Source organism: Echinops telfairi, unplaced genomic scaffold, assembly GCF_000313985.2.
Source record: "Echinops telfairi isolate 266 unplaced genomic scaffold, ASM31398v2 ScPeMD7_2565;HRSCAF=3150, whole genome shotgun sequence".
NCBI lineage: Eukaryota > Metazoa > Chordata > Mammalia > Afrosoricida > Tenrecidae > Echinops > Echinops telfairi.
In genome coordinates this window covers 11,779,384-11,796,247 of record NW_022106463.1, presented here as the reverse complement: position 1 = coordinate 11,796,247, position 16,864 = coordinate 11,779,384, and the positions used below count along the sequence as shown (strand labels likewise).

Here is a 16,864-nt window from a genome sequence, read left to right as displayed (position 1 = left end):
CCCCCAGCTTAGAGAAGGGGTGGGGCTAACTGCACTGTCCAGTCTGGCTCAGCCACCTTCTGGGCAGCGTTGAGCTAGCCCTGGCCCGGGGCGGGGCCGAGGCTGTCAAAGTGCAGGGGCAGACAGCCTCATCTCCCGTGGAACCAGAGGGAGGGTTGGACCGCTAGTCTCACAGTCCCCGCCTCACCCACAGCACCTACAGGAGCAGCGCAGGGTCAGCCTGTGGAGCATCTCGTCCTCGGGCACCGGAGCTGGGCTCAGCAGAAAGGGCTGCCCAGACCGTGGTCACCATGCCACTCTGCTCACTGGTGGGGAGCTGTGGCAGTGTTGGGGGCGGGCCCTCTGCGGGAGCCCTGCCATTCCTGATGTGCACCCCAGGGCCCTTGGAGCCCCTCTGGCAGGTCTGGGCCTGGTGGGCCGCAGGAGGAGACAGCAGCTGTACTGGGGTGTCAGCTAGCCCATTGCCACCTTCCTGAAGCCCCTGTGTAACACTGCCCCGAATTTCTGTTACGTGAGCGCACACACTTCCGCCTCACGCACCACACAGGTTACATTCAAAGACCAGGTCATTCTATGAAAACGAGCTACCTCAGATCACACCTTGTCCCTGCCACCCACTGAGACCAAGACCCTGCCCCATTGGTGTGTGTCTGTCACCCTCACATCCACCCTGCCTGGCTTCCAGCCTTGGTCTCCTGATGCTTGGGCGCACAGAGTGGCCGGCTGGGAGGTTTTCTGTGGTTGTAACTGCATGGCATCCAGTGAGGGAAGAGGAGCTTCAGACTCTCCTGGGGTGGGTGGTGCTGCCCTCAGAAGCCCTTGTCCCTGTGGCTGCCCATGGTCATTTCCGACTGCGTAGCACCGGCCACAAGGAGTCACGTGCCGGGGCTCGAGGGCCTTGGGACGGAGCCTGGCTGGGGGCCGGCCGGCCGGCCTGGTCAGCGGGCTGCGCGGCACCGTCTGCTTGATGAGAAGTGTGCTGTGGCGACCACTCTGGTCGGTGGGGCTGGAGGGCACCTGAGTGAGGGGGTGCTCCCCGGCCCACCCACGGAAAGAGCCTTGGTGGTGGAGGTGGGTGTCGCGCTGCCACGTGCCGTCCTCTCCTTCGCAGGCCAACTGGAACCGGGCGGAGAGCGGCGAGGACGAGTTTCAGATCCCTGGGAGAGCCAGGCCGTCTTCAGGCAGTGGCGCACGGCCACTGGGCCCGGGTGCTCGGGATGTGCGCCCGAAAGGGAAGCGAGGAAAGCAGGCATGTGCTCGCGGGACGGGACGGGGCGGGACGGGAAGGGAGCATTCAGATTGGGCGGTTTGAGTGATCTTTCCTGGATGATGCGTTTGCCTCCTATGCTGGCGACTGTGCACCACCTTCTACCGCCGTGAGTGCTGGGGACCCCGCCTGCCCTGCTGCAGGAGGCTGCTCCTACTGTGTCCATCCTGTGGCCTGCCCCTGCCACTGGCGGGATTTGTCAGCTTGCAGTGGTTTGCTTCACTGTTCCTTTCCTAGGAGCCGCGTGTAAAGAGCAAAGTTCAGATCTCTGACCTCACGAGATGTGCTTGCAGTCGTGGGGATGGAGCAGGGAGCGGGTCTGTGTTGGCTGTGGACAGCAGACTGCAGAGTGGCCGGCGTAGGGGAGGACACAGCAGGGAGCGGGTCTGTGTGTGCGGGCTCTGATTTGCTGCCCAGGTGGCTTCTGTGTGGCCTCTGTCCGTGTCCCTGTTGAGTCTCTGAGCACCAGGGGACAGGAGGCCCCAGGGGCCCGCCCTCATGCAGGGGCCGCATCCAGTCAGGAAAGGCTTGGAGCTCTGACCCCAGGCCCTCAGCATGATGCCCTCATGGAGGGGGCCTGCTCGGGTGGTGGGCTCCATGCCCCATTGGGGAGGCTGTGGCTTCCACTGAGCTGGGTGCTCTCGTGAGCAGGATGGCTCTCTGCTGAGCCTGTGTGTGGGGGGGTGTTGCACTCAGCATGGGGATTGAGCAGGTCACCCGTCACCCCATGGGGTCCGTCCTTCTCCGGTGAATGTGCACAGGCTTGTGGGGCGGGTCCTGTGACAGCCCCTCATGCTTGTTCTTCTGAGACCCCCACTCCCCCCTCTGCCACACCCCTCTGGTTCAGGCTAAGGATGGTGCCAGTGAGGAAATCAACCTGGGCCACATGGTCCCCTGTGAGCCGGCGTCCGCCGAGAAATCCAAGGAGGTGCCTGAGTGGAGCGAGAAGGTGGCTCAGAACATTCTGTCAGGTACAGGCCGCTGGGGACAATGCCAGGCGGCCCCCAGACCCTCCTCGTGCTGGGTCACAGCCAGGCCGCCTTCCCAAGCAGTGTGGCACATGCTGAGCTTTGTGTGTCACGTCTCGGTGTTCAGGAGGGTGCTCTGGGGCGTTCTGGTTTTCCGTGAGAACAGATTAGAGACAAACACAGAAGCTCCACGAAGGCCCCAGGCTTGAGCTCATCTGGCGCTGCTCTGTGCCGGGCGGCCAGAGCCGGGCAGCCCCGAGCGCACAGCCTTCTCTCCTGTGCCCATGCCACCTGCCGGCAGGGCCAGCCAAGGCCCGGCCTTGCACAGGTTTCCCTTTGATGCCGCTCATGAGAGACGTGTGGCACCTGAGCGCTGCTTGCTGTCCTCCCAGACCCACTTTGTGTTGTACCGATGCTTACACTGCTCTCCAGGAGGGGCACCAGCGCCCAGCGCTCAGCGCTTGGAAGTCAGCTAGAATGACTTCAGGGTTCTCCGCACGGGCAGACGGAGGGAGATAGAGATCAGGCTCCCCAAACGGACACCTCGCTTTCCAGGGTTTACCCACCTTCCTCCCAAGCCCTCCCGTGGCCGAGGCAGAGGGAGCATCACTCGGCTGAGGACACGCGGGCCTCGGTCCTGGCAGCGCTGCGTCAGCCCCGCAGAGCTCCACAAGGCACTTGGCCAGTGCCCCTGCACGCTCCCCTGCAACAGGGTCTGTCCCCTCAGGCGTCAGGCTGGTGGCCTCTTGGAGGTCCTAATGGATGGGATGCGACCTTTTCTTGCCAGGTGCCTCCTGGGTAAGCTGGGGCTTAGTCAAAGGTGCGGAGTTCACGGGCAGAGCCATCCAGAAGGGCGCCTCCAAGCTGCGGGAGCGGATCCAGCCCGAGGAGAAGCCGGTGGAAGTCAGCCCAGCCGTGACCAAGGGCCTCCACATTGCCAAGCAGGCCAGCGGGGGCGCTGCCAAAGTCAGCCAGTTCCTGGGTAATGTGGCTCCTCGGAGGCTGGCCTGACCCGGCCCTTCCATCCGGCCTCACCCTGGTGCCCTGCCCGGGACTGCAGTCGGCAGCACCGCCACCCGTGACCCCTCCTTTTCTGTCAGCTGCTGGTGCTCTGGTGTGGGTGGGGGTCGTGAGTCCTCAGGCAGCCATGCTCTGAGGGAGAGGGACCTGCATCTGGGGCCGAGTCAGCAGAGCAGAAGGGCTCCTGGCACATCTGGGCGGGCTGTAGTCTGAGTGGGGGGCTGTAGATGGTGGGGGACTCACGACTGCTCATCAGCTGGAAAGGGGGACATGAGAGGCATGTTGAGAAGAGCTGGTGCCGATCTCCCCTGGGAAGACATGTCTGTCCATCTTGAGATGGTCAGGTGCTCCTGAAACAGACTCCCATTTAGTGAGGTGGCTTTTCTGTTTTTGCTTTTGGTTGGTTTTGGTACTGAACACTGACTCGGTGCCACCAGACGATGGTGAGATTCTTCTGAATCACCTGTGTGTGGTTACCACAGTGGGCGCTGGGAAGCAGCTTCTGGACCTGGGGGCACACTTAGCGGGTGCCCCCTGTGGCCCCTGGTGAAGAGGGCAGGGCTTGGAAGCAGACCCCTGGGAGCTCCCGCCTGTCTGGGTGCTGTGCTTCCCACACAGTGCTCCCGAAGCACCTGCCAGGGTGAGGCCAGATTCTGGGTGGGGGCTGAGCATGCGGGCATGGCTGTCCCCCCAGCTGAGCAGCCCCTGTGGTTTGTTGTGCCAGTGGATGGTGTCTGCTCCGTGGCGAACTGTGTCGGGAAGGAGCTGGCTCCCCACGTCAAGAAGCATGGGAGCAAGTTGGTCCCCGAGTCTCTGAGGAGGGACAGTGACGGGAAGTCGCCCCTGGATGGCGCCCTGGTGGTGGCAGCGAGCAGCGTGCAAGGTGACGCTGGGATGTGTGTGGGGGGGTGGGCAGGGGCGGGGGGGCTGGGATGCAGCCCGCTGACTGGGAAGCCCTGTCCTTGCAGGGTTCTCCACCGTCTGGCAGGGGCTGGAGTGTGCGGCCAAGTGCATTGTCAGCAACGTGTCCGCGGAGACCGTGCAGACCGTCCGCTACAAGTGAGTCAGCCGCCCGCTTGGTGCTGAGGTGCCTGCAGTGTCTTCTGGTCTGGAGCCTGATACACAGCCATTCTTCCACCCGTTCCTGAGACAGACAGGGAGCAGGGCCCGGGGAGCCCCCGCCCCTGTGCCCTGGGCCAGTCAGGGCGAGGGAAGGAGGAGCGCATACAGACGTGACAAGTGGGCTTCATGGCCTTCTGTTCCTCTAAGCTCTTCCTCTGAAAAGGGGCGTGAGGTGGAATGGGATAGAGCGGGTGGGAGGTAGCTCCCATGCTCCCCTGCTCCGACCAGCTGGGAAATTATGCCTCCCTGAGACTTTCAGACAGCAGAATGTGCAGTCCCTGCTGACGCGGCATAGGCCGAGCCCTGCCGGAGCTCCCAGTCAAGCCTCCGGTTTGTGCAGGGCCATGGTTTGCAGTGGGGGAGCTTGAAATCCGTTCACATCTCCATGTGAATCCTTCCTGCCCCCCAAATCCCTCAGGACAGTCACCAGCTGGGGGAGAGCTTGAGAGAGAAGCGACCATTGCTCCAGCCCCAGGGGGCCCTGCCTGAGTGTGCCATTGATGGGAAGTCCCATCCCGCTGTCCTGTCAGCAGTTCTAACGCGATGCACGGTCCTGTTCCCAACTCTGTAGTCCCGTGTGCCACCGTGGTGCCTCGATTGGGATGGTCCAAGACCCGTAGCACAGGGCTGTGTCCTCCCACCAGACTGGGTCACTGTTTGCTGAGCAGATGGTCAGAGAAGCTGGATTGCGTGGAGAAGAGTGTGCTGTTAGGGTTGGAGGACAGCGTATTAACAGCCTGTGGTAAGCAAGTGGCACCACCATGCTTGCGGGAGTGAGGAGGACTGGCAGCACTTGGTGATGGCGATCAAGGGTTGCGGCCTCAGTGAGGACTACAACTCGGTGCAAAGGTGCCAAGACTGAGGGACGTGTGTGAAGCCAGCGTGGGGACGTTAGATTTACTTGGGACACGGCTCCTTGGCCAGCTGGCTGGACGAGACCCCTGTTTGTGCCCACTCCACAGGAAGGAGGCCCAGCAGGAGGCTCAGGTTCTAAGACGGCATCATTGCTGTCACACGCAGGCACTGCTTTGCTGAGGATCGTTCAACAAAGGTTGCGGCAGTCCATTGATGGGGGTTCAGGTTAGGATCAGGTCAGGTTCAGAAGAGGAGGTGGAAAAGGGATGTCGTCGCTGATGTCAGACGGATCTGGGCTGCAAGCAGCAACTACCAGAGAGATGTTTACTTGTGTTTCGTTAGCAATGTCAAGGCATTCAACTATGTGGACCTCAATAAACGATGGGATTTCCAGAACCTACCATTGTGCTCACGCTGAAGCTGTACATGGATCAGGAGGAAGTTGAGCAAACCGAGTCAGGGAAGGTAGGCATCAGGGCTGTGTCTTCTCACCATACTTCCTCAGCTTGTTCACGGAGCAAACCCTCAGCTCCTCAGAGAAGCCGGATCATAGGGAGAGTGTGGCGGCAGGGTTGGGGCAGACTCGTGGACAGCCTGTGACTCGGCAAGGGAGAGGCCTTGCTTGCTGAAAGTGAGGACCTGAGGCACTCGATGGTGATCCAGGATTGCAGTCTGCGGCTTGGATTACAGCTCATGTGAGACCAGGGTCCTCACAACTGGACTGATAGGGAACGTGATCAATAGGGGAAAGTTGAAGTCAGGGATTTTCTCTTGGTTGGATCCAGAATCGATGCTTGGAAGCAGCAGTGCAGCGATCAGCAGATACATCCCACTGGGTGAGCCTGTTGCACAAGGCCTCCTCTTCAGTGTGGAAGAGCAAGGGTGCTTGAGGACTGGGCGTGCCTGACGCGAGGTGGCCTCACAGGCATGTGGAGGTCGGACTGCGTCAGGAGGGCTGGATGACTGGCGTGGCTCCTGATGGGGAGCGGGGAGTGTAGCACGGGCTGTGGCGGAAGAAGGAACGCCTCTGTTTTGGAAGCAGTACATCCAGGATGCTTTTTAGCAGAAAGTGTGGTGGAACTTCATCGTGTCATTGACGTGTTATCAGCATGTCCTCCAAGAGCCAACAAACACGAGGAGCAGCCAGGCTGCGGTTGTTGCGGCAGCAGCTCCGTAGCACCTGACTCCGATTTGCGACGGCAGACGGTCGAGGGGTGGAAGGGCTCACCGAGCCTGTTTACCAAGATACGTTTCATAGATATCCACGTACACAAATGTTCTGTAGTGTTAGTAGATAAGGTACATGGTGCACGTGTGGGCATGGGGCCATGCAGATGAGCTGTATGAACCCTGCCGTGGGGATGGGTTAGTTGTGCCCTCCTGCGAGCTTTGAAAAGTTATCAGTAGGGGACCTCTGTACCATTGAGACAGAGAGGAATCAGCCCCTGGAGGGGAGGGCCTCTGACATGGCTGCCACTGACTCTCTAAAGCCGCTGCTTGGGAGAGCAGGAAGACGAGTCCCATGCACCCTGCCTGGAGAGAGGATTCCTGTGGAGATGTGCGGGATAAACGAGCCGAGAGTATGGTGCTGTCTCATGGGCTCACAGAGACGTGGCTGCTCTGTGGCTCTGATGCCTTCAGAACGCCAGTGCTGATAAACCACGGGAACGGCTTGGGCATCTGCCGTGGTTAGGTCGTGGCCGCGGAGGGTTGGCCAGCGGTGTTTTTGTCCTGTTTGGGGTGGGGAGGAGGTGAGCAGCAGCAGCAGCAGCACGGTGGCGGCAGTGAGTAACTAAACCTGCCGGCTGTAATTCCAGCCCCTCTGCGTGGTATACCGCAGCTCCTCTCCTCCCCTGACGTTGCTTCCGAGGAGGGCTGTGTCGCTTGACTAGACACGACCCCTTTCGGAATTCCCTCAGCCGTTTTAATATGCCACTGTCATTGGAATGTCTGTTGGTGGGCAGTTGATGTTTGTACCTAAATTCTGCGTAATGTACTTGTTTCATTCCATTCAGTTGCTTTTGACTCAGTTAAATCTGCATCTTGACTCTTAGTGTGTGTGCTGGTAGGCAGCCTCTTGGGTGCCAGCCTGCCACTAACCAAAAGGTTGGTGGCTCAAACCCAGGTCCCAGTGCACAGGAGAACGACGAGGCCATCTGCTGTCGTGAGGGTGATCGCCCCAGAAACCATGCACGGGCTCGCTGTGAGCTGGAGTGAACGCCACGGCAGTGGGTTTGGTTGGAGGGTGGAATTCTTTCCAGGCCTTGCTGTGGCGGGTCTGGCATGTGCTGGTCAGCGCGATTGTGGGCTTCCCCTTGGGAGCTCGGTGCCAGTCCTGCCTGCCCTATTGACTCTTCTCGGGTGCGTCCTGGATCATCTCCCGCTTCCCATCCTGCAGGCTGTTGAGTCCCAGGGATGCAGGCAGCAGCCCGCAGGCCAGTGAGTCCTGTCAGTTCTCGCTCCTGCTCGTCCCCACGGCAAAGCGTGGCTCCAGCTGATGTGACTTCTGCTTCTGTGTGAGGGACTCCCAAGCTTGAGGATCATCTCTCTCTGATTCCACTTTTCTGAACGTGCCTGGTGCTTGGTCATGGTGCTTGGGTACCTTGGTGCTCAAGACACTAAGGAACTCGGGTGGTTAGGGCAGGTACTGCAATTACTATTGTTATAAGTGCTTACACCACAAACCGAAATATGCAGTCCATTCTGACTCCCAGTTACCAGATAGCCGTGTGCCCCAGTGGGTCTCTGAGGTGTGGCCGGGGTCTGCCTGCCCAGGGCACAGTCACCGCACAGCTGGCCGTCTGACCGGACCTCTGGTTTTCCTTGCCAGGAGGCATCCACTGACCCTTTGACTTAGCTGGAGGGTGAGAAGTGCTGCCTGCCTGGTTATTATTGGTGTTCTTTTTCTCTTGTCTCCTGAAGGTACGGGCACCCCGCTGGGGAGGCCACGCATGATGCCGTGGACTCTGCAGTCAACGTGGGCGTGACGGCCTTCAACATCAACAACATGGGCATCAAAGCCATGGTGAAGAAGACAGCCAAGCAGACAGGGCACACCATCCTGGATGAGTACAAGATCGCCGATAACGCCCAGGGGAAAGCTCTGGAAGGAGCCGGAGCCAGTGTGAACGGGGCTGGGCAGGGGGAGGAGCCGCTGGAGGGGACATCCGAGGAGAAGGAGCTAGAACCGAAGAAAGAGAAGGAGAAGAAGAAGAAAGAGAAGTGATGGGTAGGGGGGTCAGCTACCCCAACTCCACAACTCAAGCCTTACAGTGAGTGCAGTGTGTTCAACAGGCGAATGTGAATGTTTTCAGAGGAAGCAGTATTTTTATATATATATATATCCATCCCTCTGGCCCTGCCCTACTCTCTAGGGAAGAGAGGGGGACACAGTGTATTCTTGGTAGCTTTATTGTTTCCCCTTCCTATGCGTGGCTAAACTATTTTTGCAAACAAAATAACACTAATGGTGCGTGTTCTTACAAACCTCATTAATCTAATGTTAGCCTAGTTTTGTACCTGCCATCTTTCAGAAAGCCAGAAGTAGGGCTTCTCTGTTCCCAGGGAGATTGGCACTTGTAACCTCCGTTTTATTTATACTGGAAAAGAATGGCTGAGGATGGTGTCTCCTCTTTTTCATTCATTGTGTTTTTGTTTTATTTTAAGGTGCTTGCCTGTCAGTTTTCAGTGTGTCAGCAACAGTGTTACTACTATAGCATTTTCACACCCAGCTCATCACAGGCAGCAGACGGGCAGTGGGAAGCAGATGAAATTTGAAAACAAATTTCGTCAGTCAATGGGATGATAGCCCTTTTGATTAAAAACTATCAGTGGATCTTTAAGCATTTTGTTTCAAGATTTTTACTGTAGGCCTTTCAGGAGCTTTTGGAACTTTAGGAGTGTGATTGACAGGTTTCTATAGAAAAATTCAATGTGATCATCACGAGCTTCATTGGACCAAAGAGTGTTAGAACAAGTCATTTTACCGTTCCTGTTTCTGTAGGTGTGTCCAACGGCCTAAAGCTTTGTAAACGGAAAGGGAATTGTTTGCTGACATTTTAAAGAGTCCAGGAATTGTTTTCTGAAGCAGAGGTGCATTTGTAATGCAGATAAAGAACATGAAGGAACACTGGCCCAGTCGGTCCCTGGCCACTGGGCCTTCTAGGTTTCCCTGTGGCAGAAGATAGGCGTTTGATACAACCACAAGCTGTAATAACGGGAGAAGACACCTAAGGCACTGTGATTTTTTCATTGCTTCTAAAAGATGGAGACTGGTTTCCACAGCTGTACTCTGTTATAACTTTTCCTGAATTCTTGACTTTATTTGAAACTGTCTGCAGAGTGCACCTTGTGAATAAAAGCAGCTTTCTCCAAGTCTCCTAGCCTCTCAGGTGTGTTCGCGGGAAATGTAATTTGGGGACACAGAGAATTGATGAGGCCCCTTTCTAAGGCCAAGGGACCAGCGCGATAAAATGGAAAGCAAATCTAATTGGTGAATGGTTCTGTCAGTCCTCTGCCTTTAGCAGGTTTACCAAGCCTTGGCATCTGTAAGGTTGGCTCAGCCTGGGGCCACATTCAGCTGGCTGCCTGCATGTGTCAGTGAACTGTGATTGGGATCGGCCATCTCCATCCCTCATGGACTGCTGGGGGCGGCTCCCGAATGGTGGTAGCAGAGCCTGAGTTATTTGGTGTTTGGACCTTTCCAGGAAACACCGGCTGGCCCCTGCTTAGACTAAAGAAGATGGGTTCGTCCCACAATTTAAGTTGCTATGAAATGAACCTCTTGTAGAGAAAGTTTTCAAAATTGAGTAATAACTGCTACGGGTAATGGATTAGGTGCAGCATGGAAGATGGGAAGAATAAATACACAGACATCTCTGTTACAGAGATGGTGCACATCGTTGTGGAGGCCAGCAGCCCCACATCTGGGTCAGGCCGGCAAGCTGGAGGCATCTCCAGACTTGCTGGATGCAGAGGGCCAGTGAACCCCAAATCATGTCAGACGGCAGACTGCTGCTCACGAAGCTGTAAGAGCTGGCAGATCCAAAACCTGCAGGTTGTTGGCACATTCCCAGAACTGGTGGTTAGATGCTGAGGACCCAGGATCTAGAGATCAAGTTTCGTCAATATCCATTTATCATCTAAAGGGAGCAAGCTTCGCCAATATCCATTTATCAGCTGTAGGCCGTGACCCTAGGGAAACACCCTGTCTGATGGGCTGCTCATGTCAAACCACAAAATGGAGGCTGATTGCATGTTGATAAATCATAGAATCACACCACCTTAAATTAACCGCTCAAAGTTACACTGGAACCTAACATGATATGACTAATGTGTACAACAAAAAGCAGCCCCCTTTATATCTCATGTGAGTCACGCAATGAGGGAGGTGAAGAAACAAAGGCATGTGATAAAGGCACACATCAATACACACCCACAAGCTTTTTGAAGCTGTGTGTCTGTGTGCACTTACATGTATATACTGGCTGGGTCAGGAGTCTTCATGGTCTTGCAGGTAAGATCTAGTGATGTGTTATGATGTGACCTCACACAGGAATCCACTTCATAGTGGGTTGGCTATGGGCAGGCAGTTCTAATGTTAGGGTGTGATCCACCAACCTCCTTTCCCGAGTCACAGCCCTGACGTATTTGAAAGGTTTCCGCAGGGAGTGTGAACACTAAAAGCACCCCTTGCTTTGCTTCTTGCTGGGTCTGGATCCTGTATCTGGCTTATGATTTATGGTCCTTTGAACTTAAGCCAACAGCCTGCCAATCCTGGGAGCCATCTGTCCTACCAACCTTGGATTCATTTGCCTCTGCAGCCACCAGCTTGTGGCCTTACCTGCTGATCTTGGGTTCAAACCCCCACCCCCACCCCACCCCAGCTATTCGGGCCGGCCTAACATCTGATCCACGTGGAGCGATTTTCTTGATATAAAGATGTCCTTTTATCTACATCGATAAGCATCACTGGCTTTGCTTCTCTAGAGAACCCAGCCTGGAAGGTGTTGGTCAGCAAAAGCCAGATGAAATGTGTGTAATCAGAGTTTTTCATACATCTGTTAAAGACTTTTCTCCTACAACCATGCATATTTGCTGACCACTAAGGGCCACTCTGGGTAGTAGAGAGACAGCAACAAACAAAATACAGTTCTTGTTTGGAAGGGTTCATTACCAGATCAAGTGCACTGATCTGGTTTCTGGTAAGAAGTTGTGGACCCCATACTGTTTTTTGTAACACTAATTCAGAGCAAGTAGAAACTAAGATGCTCTGGGGGTACAGACAGTTGAGTGGCTGGCTACTAACTAAAGAGATCTGGTCGTTCAGACCCACAGTGGCTCAAAGATCTGATCTGCTTCCATCAACCACCCCTGTGAAAAGCCCACTGCCACGAAGCCCATTCCAACTCGGCTGCCAAGTCAGAGTGGCGCTCACTGCTCTGTGGGTCCCACAACCGCACTCTACAGGAGCGGCTGGTGCTTTCCAACTGCTGGCCTTGTGGTTAGCAGCCTGAAGCCTAACTGCTGCATCCGGACAGCGAGACCCTGGGCAGGGTTCTTGAGGCAGTAAATCTTCACAGGAGCCCCCAGCCTGTCCTTAGCTGGTGGCTTTCAACCACCAGCTTTGCAGCTAACAGCCAGGTGCTAACTCATCAGCGTCCCCAGGCCGCCTCTGTAAAGATGGCAGCCCAGGAAGCCCCCAGCACCACAGGCAGCATGGACTGGACGCACCAGACAACATGGGGAAGGTACCGGAGCATAAATGAGCAGATAAAGGCCATGGGTGGTTTTCTTTGTGTGTGTGTTACCCCCAACGTGGATGGGCCCAAAGGTGGCTGTATTGAGGGGCAGAATGCGAAAAATGAGGTTTAAAAAATAGCATGAAATCCCACATGGGCAGCCCTGAGCCATGCCTAGGCTGGTCCATCTGCGGGCTTTGGCTGAGAAAACCCTCTGGAAGGTGCACCTGGGCACACCGCGGACAGCAGCCCCGTGGCCTCCAGCTGGCGCACCCACGTGCACTGCCACGCGGCTCGGTGCCCCATGAGCGTTCCGGCCCATTCCCACGTCCCCCGGTTGCTAACCAAATGGCAGTGGTTTGAGCTATTGCTTAAGGATCCCTGGTGGCGCCGCGGTTAAGCGCTCGGCGCGAGGCGAAAGGCCAGTGGTTCGCGGCTGCCGGGGAGGAAGACGCAGGGGCTGCCGCCGGGGAATGGGCTCCACTCACGGGCTGGTTGGAGGGTCCACCGCCGCTTAATCACAGCGCCACCAGGCCCCCCAGCACCCCTGCAACACGGGGCCCCACGCCCCCAACCACGCGGCTCAGTCTCTCAGGGAGCAGACCCCCCAGCCGGGCGGTGAAAGCGCGTCTCCAGCCGCCCCTCGTGACGTCACAGCGGGCCCTGACGTCACAGCCTCGCCAGGCAGAGGCAGCGTGGTGGCCACGTGGAGAACGGTGCGCTGGGCGCTCGTCGCGAGCGTTTCTCGGCCGAGCTGAGGCGAGAGGGGCTCCGCAGCCACGATGGGGGAAGGAGCGAGGGAGAGCTTCGAGGGCATGAGCGTGGATCGCCTCAAACTGGAGCTGCTGGAGGAAATCCACAGGAGGCGAGTCGGGGGGCATGCCCCCCAGATCAGTCCCCACACCCCCAACATTCAGGTCAGCACCCCCACATTTAGTCTGTGCACCCCAGGTTCAGTCCACACCTCCTCAAATTCAGGTTTGTGCACCGGAGTTCAGGTCCCTGCACCCCGAGTTCAGTCCACACTACCCCTCCAGTTGTGTCCAAATCTCCCCAAATTCAGACCAACACAACCTGAGCTCAGTCCACACCCCCTAGTTGAGTCCATGCACCCTGAGCTCAGGCTACATACCCAGTGCCAGTCCATCGGGCCTTCTTCTGCCCTCACCCTCTGCTCCTCCAGGGATTGGTCTCGACCACACTCCAAAGGTGCAGTCGCACCATCTTCGTGTCTGAGGAGCACTCTGGCTGTACTTCTTTCAGACAGATCTGTTCTTCTCGCAGTCCGCGGGAGACTCAACGTTCTCCACGGTCCCGAGGCGTCAGTTCTTCAGTCCAGCTTTCCCTGCACACAGAAATGAGCCAAATCCCACAGCTTCACCTAAGGACACTTTAGTCCTCAAAGTGACGTGTGTGTGTGAACACTTTAAAGAGGTCCCTTTGCAGCAGATTTGTCCATTGCAGCGCATGACTCAGTTTCTTCTACTGCTGCTTCCATGGATGTCGGTTTTAGATTGAAGTAAAATGAAATCCTTGGTGGTCTTTTGTTCCCAGTGTAAGGTTCTTTCCGTAAGCCATACTGAAGGCTTTGATCTTCATCAGGAAGGGCCTCAAGTTCTGCTGCCTTTTAGCAACAAGGTTGTGTTTATCGGTATATTCTCAAAATTCTCATACTGACCCCACAGTACAAGGTAGAACTGCCCTGGTGAGCTTCCGAGACCGACTAACTGTTGATGGGGGAGCACTGCTTTTCTCCCATGGAGCTGTGGTTTCAAACTGCTGACCTTGAGGATCGCAGCCCAGTGTGTAGCCACTACAGGAAGTTCATGAGCCCTCCTCCAATCCTGTTGCTCTTCACATAGTCCAGCTTCTTATTTTTCCAGTTTACAGATTTGTGCTCATTCTAAAGAAAAGTGGCCCAACAGAATAGAGAAATCATGCGGTGACAGAATATAATCCTAACACACACCTTCTGATTTCAAACCGTGCAGTATCCCCTGCTCCTTGCTCTATGTACAGTTCTTCATGAGCACAATCACATGTTCTGGAATTCCCATTTTTGCAATGTTACTCCTAATTTGCTATCCACAGAGCCTTATACTTTGCATAGTCGGTAAAGCACTTTATGGTATTCTTTGTTTTAAGCCACAGTCCCCTGATCACAGCCTTGGAATGGGCGCAGATCTGGATCTTGCCCAGTTGCTTAGCCAGGTTGGTAGTTAGCTTTCCCCCATAAGTGAGCCCTTCCAGGGCTGTCTACAGTTGTTGGAGCACCTCAGTTGGTGTCCGCTTGAGCCTTGTTTGGGGCCAGTGCCTTCAGTACACCTTGGCACAGCTTAGACTTCTTCAACGTTGTTGATTCTTGACCATATCCTGCCTCCTCTTTTGATACTTCCTCGATCGTAAAGACTGCAGTGTTGGAGAAAATTACGGGGCGGTTCCACTCTGCCCTATAGGGTTGCGATGAATCGAACGCACTCTACCACCCACAGCAACAGCACCGTCGCTGGTAGATGAGACACTGGGAAACCAGGCGACCCACGGATTTGACGTCCGGTTTCAAGGCAGAGTCATGTGTCCCTAGGGGGTCTTTCCTCCCTGTGACACTTCGAGCCTGTGGGTGGTCTTCTGGCTGCCCGGTAAGCACAAGCCTTCCCTGGCCCGACTCTCAGCTCCCAACCAGGCCTGTAGGCAGTGGTGATCCATGACTCAGTGCGCTGAGCTGCTCATGATTGTTTTCAGCTGTGTCCTAATTAACGCCTATCTTTAATGACAGGGATGTAGTACAACTCTCCATACTTGAAACAAAGCACAAGATAACAGAACTGGAAGCCAGACTCCATGCCAGCAGTCAAGGTACACGAGTAAATAATCATGTGCTTGGACGTCATGTAGCACATTTCTATCTGTCTGAGTCATCCAGGGTGCACTAACGTACATGCCATGCAGTAGCAGCAGCAAGGTCTCCGTCCTGCTCTCTGGTGGCATGGGTCTAGTTGATTATAGAGACCTCAGGATATCTAGCCTGTCCCTGTGTCCCCGGGCCCCTCATTAGAACCTGTGTTACTGAGCATCGACACGTGGTTTCCTTACCGAACAGGAGACTCTCATACGCTTTCTATAAACTGTCTCTCCCATTACAGCTTTGCTTACAGATCTGGGGGCCTGGGCCTGTATGCAGTCAAACGTCACTACTTCTCCAGTTACAGAGTTTGATAACTCATTTCAGTGGCCACACACACAACTCACAGGCACTAGTCACGACTGAAGGATTTGTTAAGGACCTTAACAGGTTACAGAGCAGGCGAGCGATGCTCAGAATACAGCTGGTCAGTTGGGGTCTGTTACCGATGTAAGCCACAATGCAAGCAGTCAGCTCAAACTCAGTGAGTCAGTAAACCCCGCTCCCTGAATTAAGTGCCCAAAGGCACCCAACTCCAGTAAGCCTCAGCCCAAAAACATTCAGCTCAAGCTCAGTAGGTCCCCAAGGCCAGCTCCCTGAATTAAACGCCCAGAGGCACACCACTTCTCATGCCAGCCTCCTGCCCAAGAGCACTTGGCTTTACTTGTCCGGTGGGCTGGGAAGTCCTGCTCTGTCTCATGCTCTGGTTCCTGGTTCTGCTGCTGCTGCTCTGGGGTCACAGCTGTCTTCTGGGTCAGGGAGGTTCACTGTGCAGGGCTCCCGAGATATAGAGGACACACTCCACACCTGGCTCTTGCTGGCAGTGAGGTCCCCCGGCCTGCTTCTCAGAGGGCTCCTTTTCCACCCAGTAGGATGGCGATACAATTGCTCCTGTTCATATATTACTCACAAGTGAATCCCATCAGTGTCTTCTCCCAGACGCAGGCGGGAAAGGCATTTGGTGGGGGTTAGAGACTTTGTCTAGAAGAGCCACAATCAATGATTCACTGCCCCTGCAGCCCACCCCCTGCCTTTTCTAGCCTTTGTCCCCTTCATACATGTAGGATAGCTCCCCCCTACCACTTTCAGTCATTTTACCATGAACACACCTATAAAAGCTTGGAAGTCAGCACTTCCTGCCATGATCTGCCCCTATCTTAGATATCCAGTTTCTAAATTGCCCATCCCAAACCATCCATTAGTCTTGAGAGACAAGAATATTTCTTGATGTGAGAAATCTTCAGTTCTGGTTGGAACGCCAACCATAAGCAAGGTCTAGTCCAGGAAACACACCGCAACTTCCAGCAGTTCACCCTCCGACATCTCTCGTTATTCCTCAGGCTCTGGTCATCTCAACCCCAGCCATCCACGATAGGTCAGTTGAATGTGAGCTGCAAGTTCACGTACATCTCCATGCACTTCAGGCTAGCTGGCCCCTTCACACATGCATCAGCCGTAGAGCCCTGGGGCTAGGTCCTGCTCACAGACTTAGGATCTGTACAACTCTTAAAAAACTGCAGACCAGCTAGCCCTTCCTCTTCTCATCTTTAGCCACTGTGGACCAGGTCAGTGGTACCGGTGGGACGTGTGCAAACTCAGCCGGCTCTTCACTGCTGTATTTGCCCAACTCCCACTTAGCAAGTGAATCCTGGTGGTTGCTATGACGAGCACACCAAGTTCACTGGCTCCCTTTCACTTTCCGTACGAGAAAGGGGCTTCCTCATGGGCACAGACTTTCCTGCATAGATGCATCCACCAGCAAAAAAAAAAAAAATTCCTGCTCGAATTTTAAACAGCCAGTCTTCTCCCTGCAGGTCTTCCCTTCAAATGTCAATCTCCACTTCCCACAACAGCTTCGGGGGAAGCTCAGGTTTCCTCCCCAAGGTCCTTTCTCTGCTTTGGATTCAAATAGAACACCCTCTCTTCCAGGCGATTCCTAATTCCACTTTCAGCATATTCTTTCCAATACAGGCTGAAGACAGGTTTATAA

At 55.3% G+C, this 16,864-nt stretch overlaps 2 protein-coding genes across 2 annotated transcripts in view; both read left to right on the top strand.

The window, feature by feature from the left end:
- The window catches only part of SPART (spartin), a 12,423-nt gene extending 2,814 nt beyond the window's left edge, over positions 1-9,609 (top strand). The window contains exons 3-8 of the mRNA XM_004715421.2: positions 1,112-1,249; positions 2,115-2,238; positions 3,023-3,217; positions 3,980-4,138; positions 4,224-4,314; positions 8,155-9,609. Coding sequence (XP_004715478.2) covers positions 1,112-1,249; positions 2,115-2,238; positions 3,023-3,217; positions 3,980-4,138; positions 4,224-4,314; positions 8,155-8,458 — 1,011 coding nt within the window. The 3' untranslated portion in view covers positions 8,459-9,609. The remainder of the gene's footprint in view (positions 1-1,111; positions 1,250-2,114; positions 2,239-3,022; positions 3,218-3,979; positions 4,139-4,223; positions 4,315-8,154) is intronic.
- A 3,145-nt stretch (positions 9,610-12,754) lies between these two features.
- The window catches only part of CCDC169 (coiled-coil domain containing 169), a 20,911-nt gene continuing 16,801 nt past the window's right edge, over positions 12,755-16,864 (top strand). The window contains exons 1-2 of the mRNA XM_045294003.1: positions 12,755-12,889; positions 13,156-13,222. Coding sequence (XP_045149938.1) covers positions 12,755-12,889; positions 13,156-13,222 — 202 coding nt within the window. The remainder of the gene's footprint in view (positions 12,890-13,155; positions 13,223-16,864) is intronic.